General features: G+C 40.0%; 1 protein-coding gene across 1 annotated transcript; it reads left to right on the top strand.

Annotated features, from left to right (window-relative positions):
• Positions 1-2,258: 2,258 nt before the first annotated feature.
• LOC146642089 (protein NLRC3-like) lies at positions 2,259-17,199 on the top strand. Its single transcript, XM_085399017.1, has 9 exons — positions 2,259-2,705; positions 7,087-7,165; positions 7,271-7,499; positions 7,677-8,533; positions 9,602-10,542; positions 11,244-11,417; positions 13,589-13,762; positions 14,393-14,439; positions 14,585-17,199. Exons 1-9 carry the CDS (start codon positions 2,602-2,604, stop codon positions 15,139-15,141), a joined length of 3,162 nt encoding a protein of 1,053 aa, XP_085255143.1. The 5' UTR covers positions 2,259-2,601; the 3' UTR covers positions 15,142-17,199.
• The last annotated feature ends 9,182 nt before the right edge of the window (positions 17,200-26,381 follow it).

The following is a 26,381-nucleotide window of genomic DNA, read 5'->3' as shown; positions in this document are numbered from 1 at the left end:
AAACTTGGTATTACATGTGGTGTTCCCCAAGGGTCAGTGTTGGGACCAAAACTTTTCAATGTATACATAAATGATATTTTTGATTTTTCTCAAGTACTTAAGCTCATACTGTTCGCAGATGACACCAATATATTTTTCAGTAGCGATGATTATACTGATCTTGTAATGACCGTAAACAGGGAGCTAAAATTAATAAAAAAAAATGGATGGATATAAATAAATTATCATTAAATATAAATAAAACTAAAGCAATGTTTTTCGGTAATTTAAAATATAATATAGAATTACCAATTATCATTGAAGGTGTACCAATTGATAATGTGAGTGAAAACAAATTTTTGGGAGTCGTAATTGATAACAAAATTTCATGGAAACCACACGTCAGACACATAAAATCCAAAATTTCCAGAAGCCTCGCAGTTTTGAACAAAGTGAAACCATACCTTGATAAAGATGCACTTCGTACTCTGTACTGTACCCTGGTTCTTCCATATATTACATATTGTGTGGAAGTGTGGGGAGAAACATATAAAAATACAACTAATCCATTAGTCACAGTATAGAAACGAGCACTGCAAATCTGGAACAGTCTGAGTTTACAACTGAAACAATGCAAAAATATTCATAGATTTAAATTCCTCTACAAACAGTTGGTCTGGTCACAGTATACTCAATGATGGTTTTAGTGTGCTCTGTAACGTCTGTTCTCTTACCATTGCTGGTATGGATTCCAAAAAAAAAAAAAGTGTGTGCGTATGTATGTATATGTGTGTGTAGATATATATGTATGTATGTATATGCACGTGTGTTTGTCACTATGTAATTATTATTGCCTGTTACCTGTGGTAACGCAATTTATAATTATTATATATTCTGTATTTAGTTATGATGGTTCTAATTGTTGTTGCGAGCTGCCGTTGAGAAGCTTGCATGTGCCCGGGGCTGTTGATGGTTTGTTTGGTTGTAACGATGGGCGTAGCTGTGGGAAGCTTATTGTTTTTTGTTGATGAGTGAGTATAGGGGTGGGATTTAATAAGTTCTCTTCATCCCACTCCTTTTCAGGTAATTTTTGTTTTTTGTTTTGTGCACTTTATGTTCAATATATGTATTTTGTTGTGCCTGAAATGAATAAATAAATGAATGAATGAAATGATGATTGTTGATAGCTACATTGCCATGTAATGAAAACCCTTTTGAATTTGATTAGTTGTACAACATTAGAAATAGAACTTGAAATTGAAACAGATTTTGTTCATGCTTTACACCTTCAACAGAAGTGTTATTAGTTAAGTGTAAACAATGTTCATTTGAAGTAATTCTGACCTCACTCTTAGGTCAGGTTTTTTTGGGAGCTGAGACTCCACGGAGAACTTTAGATTACGGACTTTGTGGAAATCCGTAGAAGAGGAATGATCTTCCATTGCAATGGATGGTGAGCCACAGCCCATATGGAACTGAATCTTGAAGTCTGGTTGCCTGGATTGTAACAGGACGAACTGTGTAAACCATACATCGATCGTGGACTGAACTCACACCAATAAACCGCCAGATCACCAAACAGGCCTGAACTGGATTCTATTGACACTTTAAAAGACCCGGGTCTGACATTATTTTCTTTTTTTTTTCTTTTTTTTTAACAATAATAACCAGAATTGTGTGTGCGCGCACACAGTTTTGGTTATTATTGTTAAATTCAATACAGTGCACAAATTCAAATACAATTGAATAATTGCTTCATCATTTGTGGTTGTGTTTTCATTGTGGTTACCCATCCTCTAGGCTCCTGCTGTTCCTGAAGTCTTCTGATTTGCCCATTGTTTATATATTTTGTTACATGCTGGTTACAGTGTAAAAGTGGCCAGCCAGCCAGGAGCCTTGAATTAATCGGTAACGATAGTGAAGCGTATTTTGTGTAAGGGAGTTTTTGGTAAAACCCTTTGTCTCACTAAAAGATGGAGTTTGTTGAAAAATTAGGTATTAAGGTCCCAAATGCTGTCATAGTGCATGGGGTAACAGGATCAGAAAAGGATGAAGAGATTTTTGACTTCTTAAAGCAGTATGGCTCTATTAGTAGGGTCCTCACCATTGATGATCAAGTATCTGAATTCAACAAGGATCAGATAGTGGAGTATAACTCGGGAGTAGCAGTACAAGCATTAGGACCCTTGTTGCCTTATGTCCACCCCTCAGCTGCAAATCCTAATGTAGTACTTTCTGTACATGCTTTGACAAATGTTTATTCCCAGAGATTTGGGGGTAGTGTCACAGATACTTACCTTAGTGAACTGTGAGGAATAGCCAAGCTAAGTGGGAAGGATTTTGAAGAGGTACTGAGAGAGGTGATGACAAAAATTGAAAAATCTGTGGGTGCTGCTGAAGAAAGTGCTGCACTCAGTCATGAAGGTGATTCAGAGGAAACTGATCATACCGACAGGCCCAGTCAGATCTTTAGAGCATGTTCAACAATTCTGCTTTTCCTGTCTCAGAGAGTTCAGACTGCAGAGATATAAAGCTGACAATTATTTCCAAATGAGTTATATTTAATTTGATGGAATATTTTTCTTTCTTTTTTTTGTTTTTTTTTTAATAGTATTTATTAGGATGCAGAAACAGAGAGCAGACCACTCTAGCTGTGTGTCCATGAAAAGTGAGAAGTCTATGGATAAGCCTGTTGTGTTTAAAGATGAACAACATCCTGATGTACGGTAAGCATTAAATATATATTGATTGATTGAATCTTTATTTTGAACATGTTGAAAAAGTATAAAAAAAATAGAATTGAAAGAGACAAATGAACAAAGCAAACAAAAGGAAAACGAGCAACCACAACTCCAAATAACGTCCATGTTCAAAAAGGAGCAGGAAGAAGCATAAGCTTATTTAATCCCACCCCTTTTCCACTATCTAGTATCAATAGACTACAGAAATACCTCCTTGCAATTACATTATATGTTATGTGTAATTTTTTTTTTTTTTAAATATATACACATATATGTTTCTATCTATCCATACCTACGTATATACACACATACGCACATATACACATTTTCAATAACCCCATTAACACCTGAAGGATACACAACCTACAATTTTATATATATATATATATATATATATATATATATATATATATATATATGCTGTTCTGCATAGGCCTGAACCCCCTCAGTGAGATCATTAACAAGACTGGCTACGGATACCGACTACGGAACGGAGCAGTTGTCAGCCACCTCCTGTACATGGATGACATCAAGCTGTATGCCAAGAGTGAACGAGACATCGATTCACTGATCCACACTACCAGGCTATACAGCAATGACATTGGAATGTCGTTCGGACTGGAGAAGTGTAGTCGGATGGTAACAAAGAGAGGGAAGGTAGTCAGAACTGAGGGGATTGAACTACCAGAAGGCAACATTGCAGACATAGAGGACAGTTACAAGTACTTGGGGATCCCGCAGGCGAATGGGAACCATGAAGAGGCCGCTAGAAAAGCTGCAACCACCAAGTACCTGCAGAGGGTCAGGCAAGTCCTGAGGAGTCAGCTGAATGGTAAGAACAAGATCCGGGCCATCAACACGTACGCCCTGCCCGTGATCAGGTACCCTGCTGGGGTAATAGGCTGGCCAAAGGAGGAGATAGAAGCCACTGACATAAAGACAAGAAAGCTCCTTACCATGCATGGAGGGTTTCACCCCAAGTCCAGCACCCTGAGGCTGTACGCTAAGCGGAAGGAAGGGGGCCGGGGACTGGTGAGTGTCAGCACCACAGTCCAGGATGAGACAACGAACATCCAAGAATACATTGGGAAGATGGCCCCAACTGACCGAGTGCTCAGTGAATACCTCAGGCAGCAGAAACCCAAGAAAGAGGAGGGAGACGAGGAACCATCATGGAAGGACAGAGCCCTGCACGGTATGTACCACCGGCAGATAGAGGAGGTGGCTGATATCCAGAAATCCTACCAGTGGCTGGACAAAGCTGGACTGAAAGACAGCACAGAGGCACTAATCATGGCAGCACAAGAACAAGCTCTGAGCACAAGATCCATAGAGGCTGGGGTCTATCACACCAGGCAAGACCCCAGGTGCAGGCTGTGTAAAGATGCCCCAGAGACAATCCAGCACATAACAGCAGGGTGCAAGATGCTAGCAGGCAAGGCATACATGGAACGCCATAACCAAGTGGCCGGCATAGTGTACAGGAACATCTGTGCCGAGTATAACCTGGAAGTCCCGAGGTCAAAATGGGAGATGCCCCCAAGGGTGGTGGAGAATGACCGAGCTAAGATCCTGTGGGACTTCCAGATACAGACGGACAAAATGGTGGTGGCTAACCAACCGGACATAGTGGTGGTAGACAAACAGAAGAAGACGGCCGTAGTGATCGATGTAGCGGTTCCGAATGACAGCAATATCAGGAAGAAGGAACACGAGAAGCTGGAGAAATACCAAGGGCTCAGAGAAGAGCTCGAGAGGATGTGGAGGGTGAAGGTAACGGTGGTCCCCGTGGTAATCGGAGCACTAGGTGCGGTGACTCCCAAGATAGGCGAGTGGCTCCAGCAGATCCCGGGAACAACATCGGAGATCTCTGTCCAGAAGAGCGCAGTCCTGGGAACAGCTAAGATACTGCGCAGGACCCTCAAGCTCCCAGGCCTCTGGTAGAGGACCCGAGCTTGAAGGATAAACCGCCCGCATATACCCATACCATTTATATACCCATACCAACAAACCCGTGCATGCGCACACACATGAAAATATTAGACAAGAACACCCTATCAAATCTCTACCTTTTCCCTGTACCCTGTATATAAAAAGTTTACCTTGATTAGAGCAGGGATATAAAACAAAATGTTGAGTAAGCAGGATAAGTAGTGTGGCGGCCAGAGATGGGCAGTAATGCGTTATTTGTAACGGGTTTCTGTAATCTGATTACTTTTTTTCAAGTAACGAGTAAAGTAAGGGATTACTATTGCAAAAACGGTAATTAGATTACCGTTACTTTTCCGTAGGAACGCTACATTACTGCATTACTAATTTTTTTTGCGAGAATGTCTCATGACAGTGAGGTAAGCGAGTGCGACAACAGCTGTGTGCAGATCAACAATGGATAATATATCGAGTGCGGGAGAGAGTATGAGCGTGCAGCGTTTAAAGCGTGGAAGTACTGACCTTACTTTAAGTTTGATTCCATAAAAATTGACAAAAACATTAGCGTCCGTTGTGCGTGGGAAGAAAACTTCTTTTTACAGCGAAAAAAACCCCTAAACTTCCAAGCAAGCACTGAGTGCGCTACGACGTAATGGGAAACTCACAGAGAAACTCGCGGATTCTTCAACTGACCGCTGCAGCACACCTGCACCAGGGTAAACCTCCGCCTACCCCACTCCTGCTTTACAGGTGAAAATAGAGCAACAGGACCGCTAGTCTTTGACTTTATTTATTTTCTGCTTTGTTTTATGTACATCTGTTTGAAAGAGTGTAAACACAAAAAATATTTTATTTTATGTGCTGAAATGTGCAGAAAATAGGTTTAAATGTTAAACAAATTTCTTCCAGTCAGAGAATTTTGCATATAATTAAATTTTTGCTTGATGCATAAAGTTAAAACATTAAAACTAATAAAACAAGTTTTAAAAAGAGACTTTTCCATTTGATTACATTTTGTATGATGGATTATGTAGAAAAAGTAGAATTGGGCTGAAAGATCTATCGCTTTATCACCTATTCAGGTTGTAAATCGTGTTTTTAAAAAGTAACTAAGTAATTAATTACTTTTGAAAATAAGTAATCAGTAAAGTAACAGGATTACTTTTGGGGGGAAATAATCAGTAATTAGTTACTGATTACTTTTTTCAAGTAACTTGACCAACACTGGTGGCGGCTTAGTGTGTTATCAATGGCATACGTGGTGACTCTAGTTCCAGCTGCCTTCAGATCATTAGCATTCTCCTCCTGAGTAGTTTTGAGCTCATCCACCACCTTTCTCCTAATCATCCTCAATGAGGCAAGATCTTGAATGGAGCTCCAGACTAACGGGGACTGATGGGAGGATTCTGGGTCACCTGATCTAGGACTAACTCTATGCTTTATCAAAATTGAACGTTTTCATCCTATTCTTAAAAGTAGTCAGGGTGTCTGTCAGCTCCCAAACTGGCAGCTGGTTCCACAGAAGAAGGGCCTGAAAGGTGAAGACTGCCTCCTATCGTTCCTATAAATACTGTACGGAACCATATGTACTGTAAGACGGCAGTACATGTGGTCACTTTGGCGTGACATGTCACCCCAAAGTGTGGGTTTTTTTGGCGGGGTGACGTGCTACTGTGAACTCTTTAAGATAAGACGGGGCCTGATTATTCAAGGCCTTGTTTGTAAGGAGTAGAATTTTAAATTTGATTATAGATTTAAAAGGATGTGACTGAAAAGAAGCTAATATGCGAGATGTGTTCTCAAGGTCAAGTTTTTTGCATCTACATTTTGCTCTTCCCGCCATTTGGAGTGAAGTAGCAAGTGCAGAAAGGATTTTTGGTTTTCAGTCACACATCACCAACTGTTAGTGTCCCCTCCTTTATAGCCTGGTTGTAGCTGATAGTGTTTTCCCCTCAAGTGAGGAAACAAGTATTTTGTGTCCACCTTTAACGGGAAAAGTTTTCTTGCATATTTTGAAAAAATATTGCTTTGTTGTAAATCTGACCTCTTGTAGTTCCCTACTAGGTCGTCATTGGAGACTAGCATGAGGCATGCCTAAATATTTATACCAATATTATAACAGTTAATATGATATTTCATCTCTAAACAGCTACCTAACATGTCTAACCTTATGATCCATCATGGTGTGGAACCTTTTCAGTAGGCTTCTGATGGCTGTACTCTGCATAATGCTCTGCAGATCAATACTCTGGATGCGGCAAAGCCTCTATGCCCTTGCACACTGCAAGCTCTACTTTCTTCTGATAATGATCCAGCAGCTCCTTATATTTCCTGTACATAGCTCTGTTATGTTTTGTTCTTCCTTTGAAGGGTAAACGGCAGTAGCTTTGCACATCCTCATGTCTAGAGAACTTAAACATTATGTTTTTTTCCATAGCCTTCTGCAGAAGGGCTCAAATGTTTCCTGCCGTCTGTCTGCTTCGCAGGATCATAAACAGTTAAACTTCATATTTAGGGTGGGTATATATCGAAATGTACTTTTCAGCTCTTAAAATTGTGCATATTTCTCTGTTTAGACTTGCAGGTTTTTAGACTCTGCACTCAGTGTCTTTCATTTCCAGGTGCTCAAGTCAGAAATCTTTACTTTCATTGGGAAAGAGTTAAAGAAGATCCAAAGGGTTCTGAGCTCAGATTGTCCAGAAGACTTGGAAAATCAGTTAGAGGATGGGGATTTGTTGGAGGATGAGGATAAGGATGAGAGGCGGAGCACCAGAGATGCAGTTGTGAAGATCACAATGTACTTTCTGATGAGAATGAAGCAGGAGCGGTTGGCTGACTGTCTACAGAAAAGTAAGCAGATTTCTCTAAAGACTTAAGTTACTGGATACAGTGAATATTTATTAATCTGTCAGCAGATAGACCAACTTATGTTCAAACACTCATTCTTTAGTAGACTGAAACGTTAGACTATTTACAGAATAATTTATTAATAAATCTTATTTGGGATTTTTTTTTCTTTTTTTTCAGAATTTTTGGCTGCGGTTTGTCAGCGTAAACTTAAATCTAAGCTGAAAAAGAAATTCCAGTGTGTATTTGAAGGGATTGCTAAAGCAGGAAACTCAACCTTTCTGAATCAGATCTACACAGAGCTGTACATTACGGAGGGAGGGACTGCAGAGGTCAATGATGAACATGAGGTCAGACAGATTGATTTGGCCTCCAGGAAACAAGACAGACCTGAAACAACAATCAGACAAGAAGATTTTTTTAAAGCCTCAACTGGAAAAGATGAACCAATCAGAACATTTCTTACAAAGGGAGTTGCTGGCATTGGTAAAACAGTATTAACACAGAAGTTCACTCTGGATTGGGCAGAAGAGAAAGCCAACCAGGACATCCAGTTCATATTTCCAATCACTTTTAGGGAGATAAATGTGCTGAAAGAGGAACGATTTAGCTTGGTGGAACTTGTTCATCACTTCTTTGCCGAAACCAAAGAAGCAGGAATCTACAGCTTTGAAGATTTCAAGATTGTATTTATCTTTGATGGTCTGGATGAGTGTCGACTTCCTCTGGATTTCCACAACACTGAAATCCTAACTGACCCAAGAAAGGCCGCCTCAATGGATGTGCTGCTGGTAAACCTCTTTAGGGGGAACCTCCTACCTAATGCTCACCTCTGGATAACCACACCACCTGCTGCAACCAGTCAGATCCCTCCTAGGTGTGTTGACATAATAACAGAGGTCAGAGGGTTCACTGACACACAGAAGGAGGAGTATTTCAGGAAGAGATTCAGAGATGAGGAACAAGCTAGCAGGATCATCTCTCACATCAAGACATCACGGAGCCTTCACATCATGTGCCATATCCCAGTCTTCTGCTGGATCACTAGGGATGGGTATCGAAAACCGGTTCTTGTTGAGAACCGGTTCCCACTGTTTCAATTCCTTGGAATCATTTGCCACTTTTAAAAACGATTCCCTTATCGATTCCAGTCGCCCCGAATGACGTCATCACGTTGAGTAGCGTCTTTTACCCAGTAGGAAACACGGCGCCTGAGCGGCACAAACGCTCAAAAGTTTGGTTACACTTTATGAGAAAGGATGACAACAGGGCAACGTGCAATACTTGCAAAGTAGAGATTTCATCAAAGGGAGGAAACACTACGAATATGCAAAAGCATTTGCTCAAAAAACACGCGATTGCTTTCAACGAATGTCGTGTTTTTGATCCGCTCCGGACTAGCGAAGCTCAACCCAGCAGCAGCGGTAGCGTTTCCACGTCCTCTCCCGTTAATACTGCAGGTAACTAATCAATTAGCATTGCATATTATGTTAGCGCGATTTACCTTATTACAAAACCTGCTATTACTGTGCGTTGCATTTAGATAACCATGATGAGAGAGACAGAGTCTGGCTGGCTCAGATGCTGGCAGTTCTCGCTGCAGTCTACCGGTAGCGTCTCCTTTCAGGCCAGGATAGACGAATGTCACCCAGCAGTGTCTAAGTTTGTGGTCAAAGGCTTGCACCCATTTGCCACAGCAGATGCCCCCGATTTCACTTTGGTAAGTGAATGTGTTTAATTGTAGGCAGGGACATTACTGGATATTCTTGTGTAATTGCTACAGAATAATTTATGTTAAACTTTGTTATTGCTACAGGAGAATATTTATTTTATTATTTTACATATACATTTTTTTCCTGGGGACCCTGTGACACCCCATTGAAGAGCCGTAGGCTGGATCTCTTAAGATCTCACTGTTGGGTTTGTAAGGCCATGTTACTCCTAAATTTCTATCTTGTTCAAAGAGAAGATATAAAACACAGTTCTAAGCTAATCGACTTTAGTGTTCTCCTTTTTAAAAAAAAAGAATCGATAAGGAATCGAATCGTTAAACAGAATCGAAAATGGAATCGGAATCGTTAAAATCTTATCAATACCCATCCCTATGGATCACTGCTACAGTTCTGGAGGATGCACTAAAACCCAGAGAGGGAGGAGAGCTGCCGAAGACCCTGACTGATATGTACATCTATTTCTTGGTGGTTCAGGCCAAAATGAAGAAGGTCAAGTATGATGAAGGGGATGAAACAGATCCACACTGGAATCCAAAGACTAGGGCAATCATTGAGGCTCTGGGAAAACTGGCATATGAACAGCTGCAGAAAGGCAACTTGATTTTCTATGAATCAGACCTGAGAGAGTGTGGCATTGACATCAGAACAGCTTCAGTTTACTCAGGAGTGTTCACACAGATCTTTAAAGAAGAGAGAGGACTGTACCAAGACAAGGTTTTCTGCTTCATCCATCTGAGCATTCAGGAGTTTCTGGCTGCTCTTCATGTCCATCTGACTTTCTTCAACACTGGAGTCAATCTGCTGCAAGATCAAGTAACAACCTCCAATACGTCTGAAATAAGAGAATGTACAGAGACACACTTCTACCAAAGTGCTGTGAACATGGCCTTACAGAGTCCAAACGGACACCTGGACCTGTTTCTCCGCTTCCTCCTGGGTCTTTCCCTGCAGACCAATCAGACTCTCCTACAAGACCTCCCAACAGAAATAGGATGTAGTTTACAGACCAATCAGGAGGTAGTCCAGTATATCAAGGAGAAGCTCTGTGAGAATCTGTCTGCTGAAAGAATCATCAATATGTTCCACTGTCTGAATGAACTGAATGATCATTCTCTAGTGGAGGACATCCAACAGTCCCTGAGTTCAGGAAGTCTTTCCACAGATAAATTGTCTCCTGCTCAGTGGTCAGCTCTGGTCTTCATCTTGCTGTCATCAAAAAAAAATCTGGATGTGTTCGACCTAAAGAAATACTCTGCATCAGAGGAAGCTCTTTTGAGGCTCCTGCCAGTGGCCAAAGCCTCCATCAAAGCTGTGTAATTTCACAAATATATTTACTGATTCTGATTTCAATCCTTTGTACACCTTACACCTTAACGTTACAGTATATTTCTGTAAATCACTTTTACATTCATTAGTGCATTGAATACATACTCACCTGCTCTGGTCAGCTACTTTCCTAAAGTTCAGACCCAGCTTCACAGTAGGAATCTATACTGTGAAAAATCTCTTTATGGAATTGGGGGGGGGGGGGGGGGGGGGACATCGTCCACACAAACATTTAGCTGAGGATGAATTCAGTTTGATCAGATCCCATTTTCATCTTGTAGCAGCAAGTGATCAACTTCAAGATTTAGATTAAAAATATGATAAAACTAGTTGGTGCTGTTTGACAAGAGCTGTATTATTGGAGCTTAACATATAACCTTTTTCACATCCAGAATAAATATGAGCCTGCTTCTGAAGTGTTCATAGCTTTTTCTACTATTTTGTAATTTACTTCTATTTACAAACCGTATATTGAATGTTAACAACTTATTCTAAGTGAAATGTATGAAAATTGAATTTAAACTTAACGAAAACATATTTTAAGACCACCGGTTTCCTGTAAATAAATGTAACAACACCAGAATAAATTGAATATGAATTTAGTAATGATGGTAATTAAATGCATAATGAGAAAACATGTAACAAAACAATGTGTAAAAAATAATCTTGTTGCTTATTGTCTCATCAGGATGAATGGCTGTAACTTGACAGAGAGAAGCTGTGAAGCTCTGTCCTCAGTTCTCGCCTCCCAGTCCTCCAGTCTAAGAGACCTGGACCTGAGCAACACCACCCTGCAGGATTCAGGAATGAAGCTTCTGTCTGAGGGACTGAAAAGTCCAAACTGTTTACTGGAAACTCTCAGGTCAGATCAAGTTGTAGTTAATTTTTTTAATGACTTCTTTGAGATCTTTTTAAAAAAAATTATATCTCTTATGTGCTGAACATAGATATGAAAATATCATGTCTGTTTGTTCCCCAACACTGCTGTTCAGTTAGCCACACCCTACCAAGCTAACAGGACGACAAGACAGACAGCAGCTCTGTCACCAACAAAACTCACTTCTCTTTTTTCAAGAGCGTATATTTTTTCAGAATCACAGGGTGGATGAAGCCCATCCTCGCTAACTTTGGAAAAGAGAGTCTAAGGAGCTTGGAAAGAAAAGCGTCTGGACTTCTTTGAGTTGCTTGAATACATTTCACCTCTCATCTGAGAAGCTTCTTCAGTTCTAAGGGTCAAATGGCTACAAAGGGTCATCCCCTATGTAGCCGGTGTATCAGAGAAACTCAGGAGGGTTCTCTCCAAGCACGACATCCCAGTGTACTTCAGATCCAGCAACACACTCAGACAAAAACTGGTTCACCCGAAAGACAAAACTCCTAAACACAAACTTAACAACGTGGTGTATGCTGTACAGTGCAGCGAGGAATGCTCAGACCTCTACATTGGAGAGACCAAACAGCCACTTCACAAGCGCATGGCACAACATAGAAGAGCCACCTCTACGGGACAAGACTCAGCAGTTCATCTGTATCTAAAGGACAAAGGTCACTCTTTCGAGGATGCCAACGTTCACATTTTGGACAGAGAGGACAGATGGGTTGAAAGAGGAGTGAAAGAAGCCATTTACGTCCACTGTGAGTGACCATCTTTGAACAGAGGTGGTGGTTTACGACACCATCTGTCTGCCATCTATAATCCAGTTTTGAGATCTCTTCCCAGACGCCTTAACGCCCACTCACATCCTGGGCCATCTGACCTCAGGAAATCACATGATAGGGTGGGGCCAGGTTTCACAATGAGCTCATCTGAAACCCTGGCTGATTGTGACCCACACCCGCTTTCACACCTTGGCTCATCTGATTAGGTAGAGGATCATCAGGTGGTCCTTTGTCCCTCTTTGGGGGGTAACTCCCACTGGGTTTAAATCTGGGACTCTCCACCATTTGACCCTTAGAACTGAAGAAGCTTCTCGGATGAGTGGTGAAACGTCTTCAAGCAACTCAAAGAAGTCCAGACGCTTTTCTTTCCAAGCTCCTTAGACTACGATGACCTGGATGACTGAGAACCTTCACAGACATTTTGGACAAGAGAGTGTGTACACCCTAAAAATGTCACAAATCTACCACAGGGGTAACACAGGCAAAATGACTATACTGTTATCGATACGTGTTGGATACACTGTGTATGTTAACGCAGGTAAACAGCAAGCCAAACTCAATTTAACTCAAAATAAAATATCCTTTAGCTCTTTGACATTGTGAAATAAATGCACAAAAGAAATAGTTAGTGATAGAAAACATGTATCAAAGTTAGTCTTAGCTGCTAAGTAATAATAAATAGTGGTTTTAACAATCCTCTGATATGCAAATTAGATCGCTAGCATCATTGCTATGGTAATAGACCATGCTCTAAGCAAAATCCGCTTCTGGGATAAGGCTAATTCCTGGTAGAAACACATTCACAAAACGATCTCTAAATCAGCTGTTATAAACATATAAGACAAACCAGAACATGTAATAAACTTACAGCCATTGCTTTCGATGGTGTATATAAAGATTCAGGCCACAGGAGATAAAGTTTAAACACAGATAGGCAGGTTTTCTGTACAATGCTTTTTCCTAACTGACTGCAGCTTCTGCTTCCCACAATGCATTGCGAACACAGATTACTCCTTCAAAATAAGATACAGAAAAACTAATGCTGACTGTATAGAATATATTTTTAACTAAATTACTCTCTTTTTTAATATAAATTACTACAGTTGAAATATGACATTTTTATCACTAAATTATTATGAACCATTTTTAATCTTTTACTTGGGACAGAACACGACAATAATTCAGGCTCACATCTGCACCTACAGCCAATTTAAATTCACCAGTTATCCAAACATGTCCTATAAAGTTAAGTCAAGTTAAGTCAATTAATGTTGATTAACCACATTTTTTGCAAGGCTGAGTTTAATTACTGTCTTTGTCACTGCCAGACCTGTTAAATAAAGAATGTCTCCTTTTTGATTATTGTCTCATCAGGCTGAATGGCTGTAACTTGACAGAGAGAAGCTGTGAAGCTCTGTCCTCAGTTTTGACCTCCCAGTGCTCCAGTCTAAGAATGCTGGACCTGAGTAACACCACCCTGGAGGATTCAGGAATGAAGCTTCTGTCTGAGGGGCTGAAAAGTCCAAACTGTTCACTGGAAGCTCTCAGGTCAGGACCTTTTCAACTGATCACAATTAAAAATCTGGATTAACATTTTCAAATAAACTGGTATTGTGTGTTTTTTCCTTTTTTCATAGTTTTGAATCAGCTGTCTTTAGCTAGATTCACTTGTTTTCTATTAACATATTCTACCAGAGCTAACCAGAGAACTTCCAGAGCTTCTTGTCTAATTCTAAACTCTGAGATTATGGAAAGTCTTTCAGTTCCTGCACAGCTGATTAAATTAGTTTCATTCTAATTATGTTTAGCTTGAATTCAGAATGTTTGCAGGTATGACCAAAAAATTAATCAGTGGAGTTCAGATATCTGGATGCCCATGGTCACCATGAACATCCATTTGAATCCAGTGAACTGAGAAATGTGAATGCATGTCAATGAATGTCATTAGTCAGAGAGAGTAAAGACTTTGTGACACTTAAGAAACTGAAAGAAAGATACGTGAACTTTCTTTGTGGAACAAAAAACCCAGAGTTTCCAGAGTTGAGGGTTAACACAATGAATTTTAGCTACACCTGATTTCTGTGACAAGACAAGAATTAACAAGAATTGTTAATATGTCTACCTTACCTGGAAAGCACTTTGGTTCAACTGTTGTTTTAAATGTGTCACTTCTTTCAGAATGAGGTCTGGTGAAGTTCGATGGCTAGGACCAGGTCTGAGGAAGTGTAAGTGTTTGGATAACGAACAAAGCTGTATATTTAACCATTATCATCACTCATTCACATCTCTGATATCAGGAGTCATCATCAGAGTGTCAATCAATAGATGCATCAGTAACTGAAGCTGGATTGTCTTTCTTACCTCTATCAGATTCCTGTGAACTCACACTTGACACAAACACAGTACATGGAAAACTCAAACTGTCTGATAACAACAGAATGGTGACGTATATGTATGAGGATCAGTCATATCCTGATCATCCAGACAGATTTGGCCACTGGCCTCAGCTGCTATGTAGAAATGGTCTGACTGGTCGTTGTTACTGGGAGGTTAAGTGGACAGGAGATGTTCATATATCAGTGAGTTACAAAGGAATTGGAAGAAGAAGAGACACGGACTGTTTGTTTGGAAGGAATGATCAGTCCTGGAGTTTGCGATGCTGTGATGGTTATTCCGTCTGGCACAATGGGAAAGAAACAGTCATTTACTCCTCCTACTCTATCCCTGACAGAGTAGCGGTGTATGTGGACTGTCCAGCTGGCACTCTGTCCTTCTTCAGAGTCTCATCTGGCAATCTTATCCACCTTCACACCTTCAACACCACATTCACTCAACCTCTTTATGCTGGATTTGGGTTTGGGTGGTCTGGTTGGTGCCTCAGTTTCTTTGGTCTGAATGACGCTTTTGTCAGTTCATTTTGTAAGTGATCATACAGCTAATTCCACATACTTGTGTGTAATTCCACTCTGCATCTAAGCTGTGCTTCTCTCAAGACAAAGAAGGCAAAATGGCGCCTGTGTTTGGCTGTGCCGCTGCCTTTGTCCATGTGTTTGTTTACTTTACATGTTGTGCAAGTGTTTTTGCTACAGAGGCCTCATCGGTGGAAGTGGGGGAAGAGAGATGGCTTTCTTGTGCTGATTTGTTGGCTTCAGAGAGAAGTAGACCTTCAGGGGCTTTATCCCTGGGCTACTGCCAGTAATATACACCTAAAACTTGTCGGAGCTGGATTAATCCCCACAACGCCCTGTGTTTACCACCCGAATTGTCATCTGAAAGCATGGAAAGCCACGGCTCATCGCAGCAGGAACCCTGATTTGCTGTGCGGTTTACCTCATAGTGCAGACTCTCTTCCAGGCCACCCTACACCTGTCCCGGTGGGTTGCAACGTTAAAATTATGTTAATTAATGCCCGCTCAATTGCCAACAAGTCTTATATCTTAAATAACTTGTTCTGTGCAGAGAAGCTTGATTTTTATGTTTATCTCTGAGACATGGCAGCGTGAGAATGAAGTCTTACATCTTTTAGAGCTATGTCCCGCAGGCTGTTCACTTCTCTGTGCACCTTGGATATCTGGATGAGGAGGTGGAACAGCGTTAATTTTTAAAAAAGACATTTTAATGCCAGATGATCTCTTCAAGCTGCTACAACCCTTTTGAGATGATTATGATTAAAAATTGGAAGAGATCAGCCCATGTACGGTATTGTAATTTATCGTCCACCTGGCTCTGCTGCGTCTTTTCTGTCAGACTTGCAATAATTTTTAACTTCGACTATTAAAATGGGCAAGGTCATTGTGACTTCAACTGTAATGCAGAACACTCATCAAATAGTACCACTAAGGAGTTCCTGAGCATCATGGACTTTGAATTTTGTTCAGCATGTATCAGGTTGTACTCATACTGCTGAGCATACTCCGGACTTGATCTTCACTTATGGTGTTTCCCTTGAACACTTGAACTTAAATGACGTTGTTTTTAGTGAACATAAGTCATTCTCTTTTAATGTATCTGTCAACTCAGAGTCTCTTCCCCAAGGTTTTATTATTGATGACTCGATCATTTCTAAGTTTTCTTGTCTTTCTAATTTTAAAAATTCTTCTGACAATATTGAGCTCCTTATTAACTCTTTTAATAAACACGGTCTTGCCACTGTCAATCAGGTTACTCCTTTCAAAACTGGGCATTGCTCTGTTAGTTCCTGCGCACCCAGGTTAAATAATCAAACTTGTGGTCTTCAACGCCTCTGTGGTGTCCATCATGAACACTTCAAAGAACTTCTTCACTTATATAATGAGTCAGTGAAAGAGGTTAGACGCTCTTATTTCAAAAATCTTATTTCTAAACTGCGAAAAATGGTCTCCTTAACTGAATTGGAATAAATTGCTCTTGCATTTGTGTCATCACGTTTAGATTATTGTAATGCCCTGTTTACCACTTTGGACAAATCAACTCTTTCTTGCCTCCAAGCTATACAAGATGCAGCAGCCAGACTACTAACTCATTCTAGCAAGCGAGCTCACATTACTCCTGTTTTATATTCTTTACACTGGCTCCCAATAGATTTTAGAATTCGTTTTAAAATTCATTTTTTTCACATAAAGAGCACTGAATGGCCAGGTTATTTGGCCATGGTCAGATTATTTATCCAAGCTTCTTACAAAATACACTGCTGCTCATTGTCTCCGCTCACAGACTCAGAGTTTTTTGTTTTTTCCCCGTACACTACTGAAGACGAAAGGGGACAGAGCCTTTCAGTCTGTGGCACCAATGCTGTGTAACAGTGTACAACCACAACTACACTTTGGTTGACTCTGTGGAATCCATTAAAAAGCAGTTATAACTTTTCTGTTTAAACAAATCTTCTGTTGATAAATGCTCTTTTTTTTAAAACTTTTTGTATTATTTAGATTGTCTATTTTGTTACTTAACGTTCTGTTTATTTTAACTTTTGTGTGTACAGCGATTTGTGACTGCCTGTATATGAAAAGCGCTTAATTAATAAACTTTACTTACTTACTTACTTACACATGCCAAATTAATGCTGTAAATAAATGCTGTAAATACAGTTTACAGCAGTGTAAATACAATTTAAATATCAGAAGATCAGAGCAGCTTCATGAAAGGCTGAAACTCTTTCTCTAACATTCACTCTCTTCTTAAAGTGTTTCCTCAACACTGTTCTGTACCTGTAGCATTCACCGTTTTATTCTTAGATTTAAAGAGAGACTTTGAAGTACAGTCAATTTGTCTTAATTTTTTGTTCCATTATTCTATCCATTATTTACTCTGCATGTCAGGGTTTTCCCACATACCAAAGAAAACGTTATATAAACCAGTTGTGATACCTCTGACTGTTCTTGGTCATTTTTTATAGGCACTTTGTAATTTGAGGTCAACATATTTTTTATTTCACCATTATGTTATAAGCACAAAGAGGGTGTTTTTTTTGTTTGTTTGTTTGTTTTTTAATTGTTATGCCTTGTGAATTATTGCTTGATGTATTGCTATGATTTTTTGTTTCTTAAAGGTCTAGTTTTTATCACACAGAGAGGCTTACTCTCACATTATCGTCATCTGTGAAAAGCCTCTGTGTGCAATTGTTGGTAAAATAAAACATTTCAATTAATTGTGATTTTTTTTTAATGTATATATGGAATGATCTGTCACAGTCAGCACCCAGGATGATATTGTATGGTAAAATCATAGGTGTTGAGGGCAGCAAGCCAGTGATGTCTACTGCACTGACCTTGCAGATGTCAGTGCATATGTTAATGAATTATTGTCAGTCCTGACAGTGAAATTGACACCATACAGGTAGTTGTAAAATGTATCACAGATATGTTCTGAGTCCACTGTCCAGCAAAAGGCTCTGATGGTTTGGTTTGTGTCTACATTGTTCTTGGATTTTGGGGTCCTTCCAAGTGGGACTATAACTCTTGGTGAGGACTGACAGTTGACAGATGATGGTGGAGTAGTTTGCTATAAACCTCCGATAATAATTACAAAATCTAGGGAAAAACTTGAAAGCTTTCAAGTGAGTGGGCACTTTTCAGTGTTTCACCACTTCAGCCTTTTCTGGAAGGTTGGCTATTCCATTTGTGGTGGCAATGTTATTCACATACTTAACTTGAAGATGACAGAATTGGCATTTGTTAATGGAGACTTTCAACCTAAACTCCTCTAGCCTGTCCAACACCTTAACCTTCCTGCCTTCTTGGGACCTTTTTGTGCCACTGCTATGTGTTAAATGGCTGCCATTTCCACTGTGTTCAGTGGAATATAACCAAACTTGCCACAGGATAGTTTTTACCTGTCAATGTTAATATTCCAGTGTGAATTCCTTAAATCAGCCTAAAATGGCTGAGCAGCAGAAATCCCCACACCCATCACCCTGGGGACCATTTTCTGCCCATTGACTTCCATTATAAACGCTATTTTTCAACCCCAAATTATCATCATATGATTTTATTTTTTCTTCTTTTCTTGGATGTCAATGAAGACTCAGGGCCTTGAAGTTTTAATTTTTAAATTGCAAAAAAAATGCAAAAAAAATAATGGCAGGTCAAAATGTATGTTGGTGCCAATCTTTGGTCCATCTAAAGGCCTACTTATAATGACAATCACATATTACTTCAACTGGTTTTTTGTGGAAATATTTAGTTTCGTTTTTTGGTTTTTGGGGCTTATAACACAGGGCGCTCATGTAATAACACTGGGATTTGAAGGGTTAAAACAACGAAAATATAATTAAAACTTTACATGAATATTTCAGGGAGAAGTAGTTTTACAAGGTTGGCTAATTTAAAGTGGAATAAAATATGGATATATGGTCTTTTTATGGCGTGGCTGAGAATGGTCCCTAGGGTGATGGGTGTGAGTTTTTTAAAGGATGGCAGGAGGGTTAAAGCAGGGGTCTCCAACGAGAATCAAACGAATGGCTTGTTACCAGGTTGGCATGATGATACTTGATAGCATGCTGAAGAGGTAATTCAACCATTTGATTCAGCTGTGTTTGAGTAGGGCTGCATCTAAAACTGCAGGACTGTAGCTCTTAAGGACTGGAGTTGGAGATCAATGCCAAAATAAGAAATGTTGTTCGTGCTCTTTAAGCGTTTTGCCACAAACAATTATATAATCCTAGTACACAATGGTTTCCAGAAGTTGCATGTCCCCAACAGCTATCTCCTTTAAGCCCTTGAACGTTGCAGGCGCTCCAGTGATTCCCTGTGGCATACTCTCAAATTGATAGAAAGTAAGACAGCAGACAGTACAGGTCGGCAGCAACACCTCCAGCACAAGAACACTGAATACAGGGGCTCCCCAAGGATGTGTGTTGAGCCCCCTGCTCTTCACTCTGCTGACCCACAACTGCACACCATCAAACAGCTTCAACCTTTTCATTGGGTTTGCAGACGACACAACTGTGATAGGTCACATCAGCAACAACGATGAGACCTACTACAGGAGTAAAGTTAACCATCTGGCCGAGTGGTGCAGCAACCTGTCCCTGAATGTGGAGAAGACTAAAGAGATCATCATAGACTTCAGGAGAACTCTCACCGTGCAAACCCCACTAACCATCAATGGTGCTGCCATGGAGAGGGTAAGCAGCACCAAGTTCCTGGGTGTGCACATCTCAGAAGATCTCTGCTGGTTAAAAAGCACCATCACTGGTCAGTAAAGCCCAACAGTGACTCTACTTCCTCCACAAACTGAGGGGAGCAAGAGCCTCAACCCCTATTATGAAAACCTTTGTTAAGGTTCAAATATTGAGGAAGGAGAGTACAAACAACCATTGGTCCAGAAGATCTTGGTCAAACAATTGATTTTAATGAATACACGCGTGGGAAGACCACTCTGTACACAGACAGGGATTGATCTTCGACTTAATCAAAGCATACACAGATTTTTATAGCGTCAGGGTTTGAATTAATGACGCCCCTTCATACGTCACAGACGGAATATATACATACGTCAAATCAAAACCACAATGACTTTTAACACGGTTTAAAAGAACATTGTCTTCTATCTCGTCTGGAACACGAGCCCCACATCCTGCCAGACGCTGTTCCTCTTTCCAGAGACAAACATGACCAACTTCTCACCTATAAATGAGTCTAACTAATGTGTGTGTGTGTATGTGTTGACCTTACATGCTCTCTCATCTCACCCGTTGCACTTCTGACCTTTTACCAGAACCGAGGCCCATCCTTAGGTACAATAACCTAACTGAAACTATATGTACTATGTTGAATAAATGTTTTAATCAAGAACCTCTACTAAAAGCTTAATAAAAGAATATAAAAGTATAACAGACATTTTGAATAACCTAGTAATTCAAATAGCCTCGTCTAACCTGCTCCTCAGAATAACTTAGACTCTGCTTTCACTTCTGCAAACTCTCTGCAACTTCCTGTCGACTCCTGCCTGCAACTTAGTCTTTCTGAAAGACACACACACTGTTTAAACCTCTGAATACAATATCAATACTGTAAATTATATTATTAATGCAATGGTAATGATGATGATTATTTACCAATAGCAGTAAAATAATTTCCCTGCTCTCCACACCTTCTACAGAGGCACAGTTGAGAGTATCTTCACCAGTTGCATTACTGTGTGGTATGGCTCCTGCACTGGGTCCTGCTGAAAAAAGTTACAATGGGTAATGAGAACAGCAGAGAGGATCGTAGGTACTTCTCTTCCCTCCCTCCAGGAGATGTACTGCACCCACCTCATCCAGAAAGCCCTCTGCATTACAGGTGACTCCACTCATCCATCCAACAACTGCTTCAGTTTGCTGCCATCAGGAGGGAGACTGAAGAGCCTCCGGGCCAGACCCAGCAGACTGGAAGACAGCTTCGTCCATCAGGCTGTCAGGATGCTGAATTCACTCCCTGCTCTCACACACATGAACTCCAGACCAGCATTCACCTTTTCCTTCTGACCCCCCCCCCCCCCCCCCCCCCCCCCCCCCCCAAAAAAAAAACACCCAAACATACAAACTCTGACCCACCACCATTGCACTGACTGGGGCAGTCAGTGAAAGTGCAAGTGGGAGCCCACTTGCACACGAACTGGCCCACAATCACTATGATTGTGTTGGACACTGCTGTTTAAATAATTGTATAGTATTGTATTGTGTTGTACATAAGACTTATTTGATGTTATTTTACTTTATTTTTCGTTTTTCATCTTTAGATTTTTAGTGTACACTGAGGGCTATGCGAGCATTGCAATTTCAAATGTGTATGACCAGAGATGGGCAGTAACGCGTTACTTGTAACTTGTAACGCGTTACTGTAATCTGATTACTTTTTTCAAGTAACTAGTAAAGTAAGGGATTACTATTGCAAAAACGGTAATTAGATTACCATTACTTTCCCGTAGGAACGCTGCGTTACTGCGTTACTAAAACCATGATTTTTTTGCGAGAATGTCTCATGACAGTGACGTAAGCGAGTGCGCCGTTAGTGACAACAGCTGTGTGCAGATCAACAATGGATCACATATCGATTGTGGGAGAGAGTGTGCAGCGTTTAAAGCGTGGAAGTACTGACCTTACTTTGAGTTTGATTCCATAAAAAATGACAAAAACATTAGTGTCCGTTGTGCGTGGGAAGAAAACTTCTTTTTACAGCGAAAAAGAAGTTGACGGAGCGTCTGTGGAGAGAGTGAGCAGCACCAAGTTCCTGGGTGTGCACATTACAGAGGATCTCTCCTGGACGAACAACACCACAGCACTGGCCAAGAAATCACAGCAGCGTCTCTTCTTTCTCCGCAAACTAAGAAGAGCAGGAGCACCAGCCCCCATCATGTACACTTTCTACAGAGGCACCATCGAGAGCATCCTGTCGAGCTGCATCACTGTGTGGTTTGGAGCCTGCAATGCGTCCTGTCATAGAACCCTCCAACGCATAGTGAGAGCTGCAGAGAGGATCATTGGTGTCTCTCTCCCCTCCCTCCAGGACATTTACAGCACCCGTCTCACTAAAAAAGCCCTTTGCATAGCGGCTGATCCCACGCACCCAATGCAAAGCTTCTTCAAGCTGCTGCCGTCAGGGAGGAGACTGCGGAGTCTCCAGGCCAGGACCAGCAGACTGAAGGACAGCTTCATCCATCAGGCTGTCAGGAAGCTTAACTCCCTCCCGATTCTGCCCCCTCTCCCCTCTTCTCCACCACGGTTTCACTGAACTCTGTCACACACACACACACACTCACTCTCTGACTCACTCACTGGCCTGCACCAGTCACTTTGTGGAGCATTGGACTGCCATTACCTCATAAGACTTTGTCTGTCACACTATCTCTTATCGTATATTACTAAATCTCCATTTGCACTATTTTGCCTATTTGCACTACTCTGTCTGGTTTGCACTTAATGCCATTTACCCTTACCTGAATACTGTATATTGTATATTGTATAGCTTTCTTGTTATATGTAAAATTGTATTGTATTTATTTAAATTTCTACTTTTTAACTATTTTACTTGCATTTTTTAATCACTCTCTTATATTTTAAATGTTTATTTGCTATTCATCTAGGGGTTGAGAGTAACGAAATTTCAATTCTCTGTATGTCCTGTACATGTGGCAGAATTGACAAATAAAGCTGACTTTGACTTTGACCCCTAAACTTCCAAGCAAGCACCGAGTAGCTACGACGTAATGGGAAACTCACAGAGAAACTCACGGATTCTTCCACTGACCACGGCACACCTGCACCAGGGTAAACCTCCGCCTACCCCAGTCCTGCTTTACAAGTGAAAATAGAGCAACAGGACCGCTAGTCTTTGACTTTATTTATTTTCTGCTGTGTTTTACTTGCATCTATTTGAAAGACTGAGTGTAAACACAAAAAATATTTTATTTTCTGTGCTGGAATGTGCAGAAAATAGGTTTAAATGTTAAACTAATTTCTTCAAGTCAGAGAATGTTGCATATAATTAAATGTTTGCTTGATGCATAAAGTTAAAAGGTTAAAACTAATAAAACAAGTTTTAAAAGAGACTTTTCCATTTGATTACATTTTGTATGATGGATTATGCAGAAAAAATAGAATTGGGCTGAAAGATCTATCGCTTTATCACCTATTCAGGTTGTAAATCGTGTTTTTAAAAAGTAACTAAGTAACTAAGTAATTAATTACTTTTGAAAATAAGTAATCAGTAAAGTAACGGGATTACTTTTTGTGGAAGTAATCAGTAATTAGTTACTGATTACTTTTTTCAAGTAACTTGACCAACACTGTGTATGACTGTACATATGGTCTTTGACAATAAAGCTGACTTTGACTTTGATACCAAGGGGACAAATAAATGCCATCTTTTCCTTGTCTTCGCAGCCTTTTTTATCTGATCGTATCCCATACGCAGGTCTAATACTGAGAACCATTGGCTGCCTGACAAGGAATACAGGGCATCATCAATGCGGGGCATTGTATATCAGGTGTATGGCAGTTGTTCAGTGTTCGTTAATCAATACAGATTCATTGCAGATATTGACACATATAAAACAGCTTTTATATGTGTCACCTCACATCTGCCTCACATCATTTATATCAGCAGGGGCTAATCTCCTTGACCTCTTTGGAGGGGGCACTAGGCCTGTCACAGTGGCATAACAGTTTGCATCTGGGGAAATAGAAAGAGGGCAGGGCCCTTTCCATTTTATCTGTCCCAGAATGTCATTATTTGGGAGTCTCTCCTGTGTCCCACAGACTGAATCCTCATAGAATGTGCTTTGCTCACCTTTCATCTTCACCCAGTCCCATAAGCAGCGGAACAGTGATGTATTGGTGCCATCTAGTACAGGGCTGTGTTGTTGGTTTCTTAAATCGTTTAGTTTTAGTGGTAAAATGTTGTGCTTGACTAATTTCTTACTTCTCAGAGAAGTCCAGTCTGCTGGCTCAAATTTGCGTATAAAATCATAAATTCAGTTTGTTATTTTTTAAGCAAATAACAAAGTTAGTTTGAATTTAAAACAAAACAGATATCTAAAATAATTTTTGTTTGTTTATATTTTATGGCAGGTAGTAAAAAACATGTTAAGCATTGTATTTCTCTAAAATAGTCGAATAGAAAAAAACAAAAGTTGGCCCAACAAAGTGGGTGGGGCTTTGTATATATATTTGAATGTTTGTGAATGAAAGTGATCCAGAAATTCTTAATAAAATGTTTTTGTGCACCAACAACAGAAAACCCCCAAAACAAAACCATCGCTTTATAGGCTTTAACCTTTTTTCATAACCTCCATGAAGGCAACCATGTCTTAGTTATGCGTACCTAATAAGCAGGTAATGGATAATACAGACAAATAGTTTCTTATAATGCATTCATTATAATAGGAAATAGTAACACTTTATAACATGACTTGCAAGTAAGGTGCAAGTACCCTGTACTTACATGCATTTTGTAGGCAACAAGTCAGGTTTTTGCAAGAAACAATGAAACAAGTGCGCTGTAAGCACTCTGTACTTTCTGGAATGGGAGCCATATTATGGAGTCACCTGCGAAACCCGTGACTAACGCACAAGTAGCCTGTAATTACATGTAATTTTGTGTAACAACTTTTGTACAGGAAACAACAAAATAATAACATAAAAATAAATAAATAATAACCATAATTAAATGGTTAAGTAATTTTAAGTACTGGGTTATTTCATGGTAAATTTATGGACAAATAAGCAATATTTCCTCATCTCACATCTTATGTGCCCTGTACTTTCCTGCAAATTCAACTAAGTACTACCTAAAATAAACAGTTTCGTTGTTATAAACAAATATAGAGAGTATGGAAGTTTCTAGGTTTACAGTACAAACCTCAATTTGACCATCAAAGCCCTGTGGCCTAACAGTTTAGAGTACATTGAAAATAAACCAGAGACACCAGCAGTCTAGGACTCTTTGATTCTGAACAGTGTAGTTAAACAGACTCGGTGTCACAAATAACCTGTAAATGACTGTGCCATTTGGAGCCCTACGTCCCCATCTAGTGGCTAAATATTGAAAAGAAAACAAATAAGTCTGTAAAAGCTCATCCACGAGGTGGCGTCGACTCTCAGAGATCTAAATACCACTGAGATAAAATCACGATCACTATAAATTTACAAATGGTTTGACCTGGAGATCCTATTTGGAGTTAAATCTCATTCACTCCTAAATAAATCTGATTTAAATCCCCCGCTGGTCTGGGAAAAGCCCACAGCAGAATCCAAAGCAGCATAAAATGAGACTTCATTTAGTTAATGACATTATTCAGCATGCACATCTTTGTGTGCAATATATACTTGCACTCAGTTACACTTGTAAAACACATAAAGATCTGTGTATTTACAGGTAACAGCCTTTACCTGAACTCTGTGAATTAGGAATGGGGGATTTGATTGACTTTGAATGTGGCTTGGTTGTTGGTTTGAGCATTTCAGAAATTATTAATCTGCTGGGATTTTCCATCTCTAGGATTTGGAGAAAGAGAAAATGTCCAGTGAGCGGTGGTTCTCTGGGTGAAAACGCCTTGCTGATGTCAGAGGTCAGAGGAGACTAGTCAGGCTGTTTTAAGCTGATGAAAGCAAAAGTAACTCAAATATGTACTTGTTGCAACAAAGGTATGCAGAAAAGCATCTCTGAGCCCAAAACATGTTAAACCTTGAAGCAGCAGCAGCAAAAGACCACATCAGGTATCACTCCTATATTATATATGATTATTATATATAATATTATACTATATTATATGAGCAGGAAATTGGACAACAGAAGGTCTGATGAGTCTCCATTTCTGATGCAACATTTGGATAGTAGGTCTGAATTTGGTTTAAATGTGAAAGCATGGCTCCATCCTGCTTTGTATCAGCATTTCAGGTTGCTCATGGTGTAATGGTGTGGGAGATATTTTCTTGGGACCACAGATTACTGGGTGGGAAAGGTTTTGCCCAGGAGTCTCCTTAAGAAATCTAGTCCATAAGAATGACATTAGATACAACGGAGAGTAGATAATAATGAGTACACATTACATTTAGCATTCTTATTTGCCACATTCTAGCCTCCTGAAAACTGAGGAAAAGAGAATCTTCCCATTGAATTTTTTTGTTATTCCCTTCCTCTTTGAAGCTAAAAGAGGCCACCCAAACACATGAGAGATCAATGGAAAGCCCAGGATGTCCATCGGG

Source organism: Rhamphochromis longiceps, linkage group LG23, assembly GCF_057381845.1.
Source record: "Rhamphochromis longiceps isolate RC_006_pf linkage group LG23, R_longiceps_female_GT1.1, whole genome shotgun sequence".
Classification (NCBI taxonomy): domain Eukaryota; kingdom Metazoa; phylum Chordata; class Actinopteri; order Cichliformes; family Cichlidae; genus Rhamphochromis; species Rhamphochromis longiceps.
This window is presented reverse-complemented; position numbering and strand designations above follow the sequence as displayed.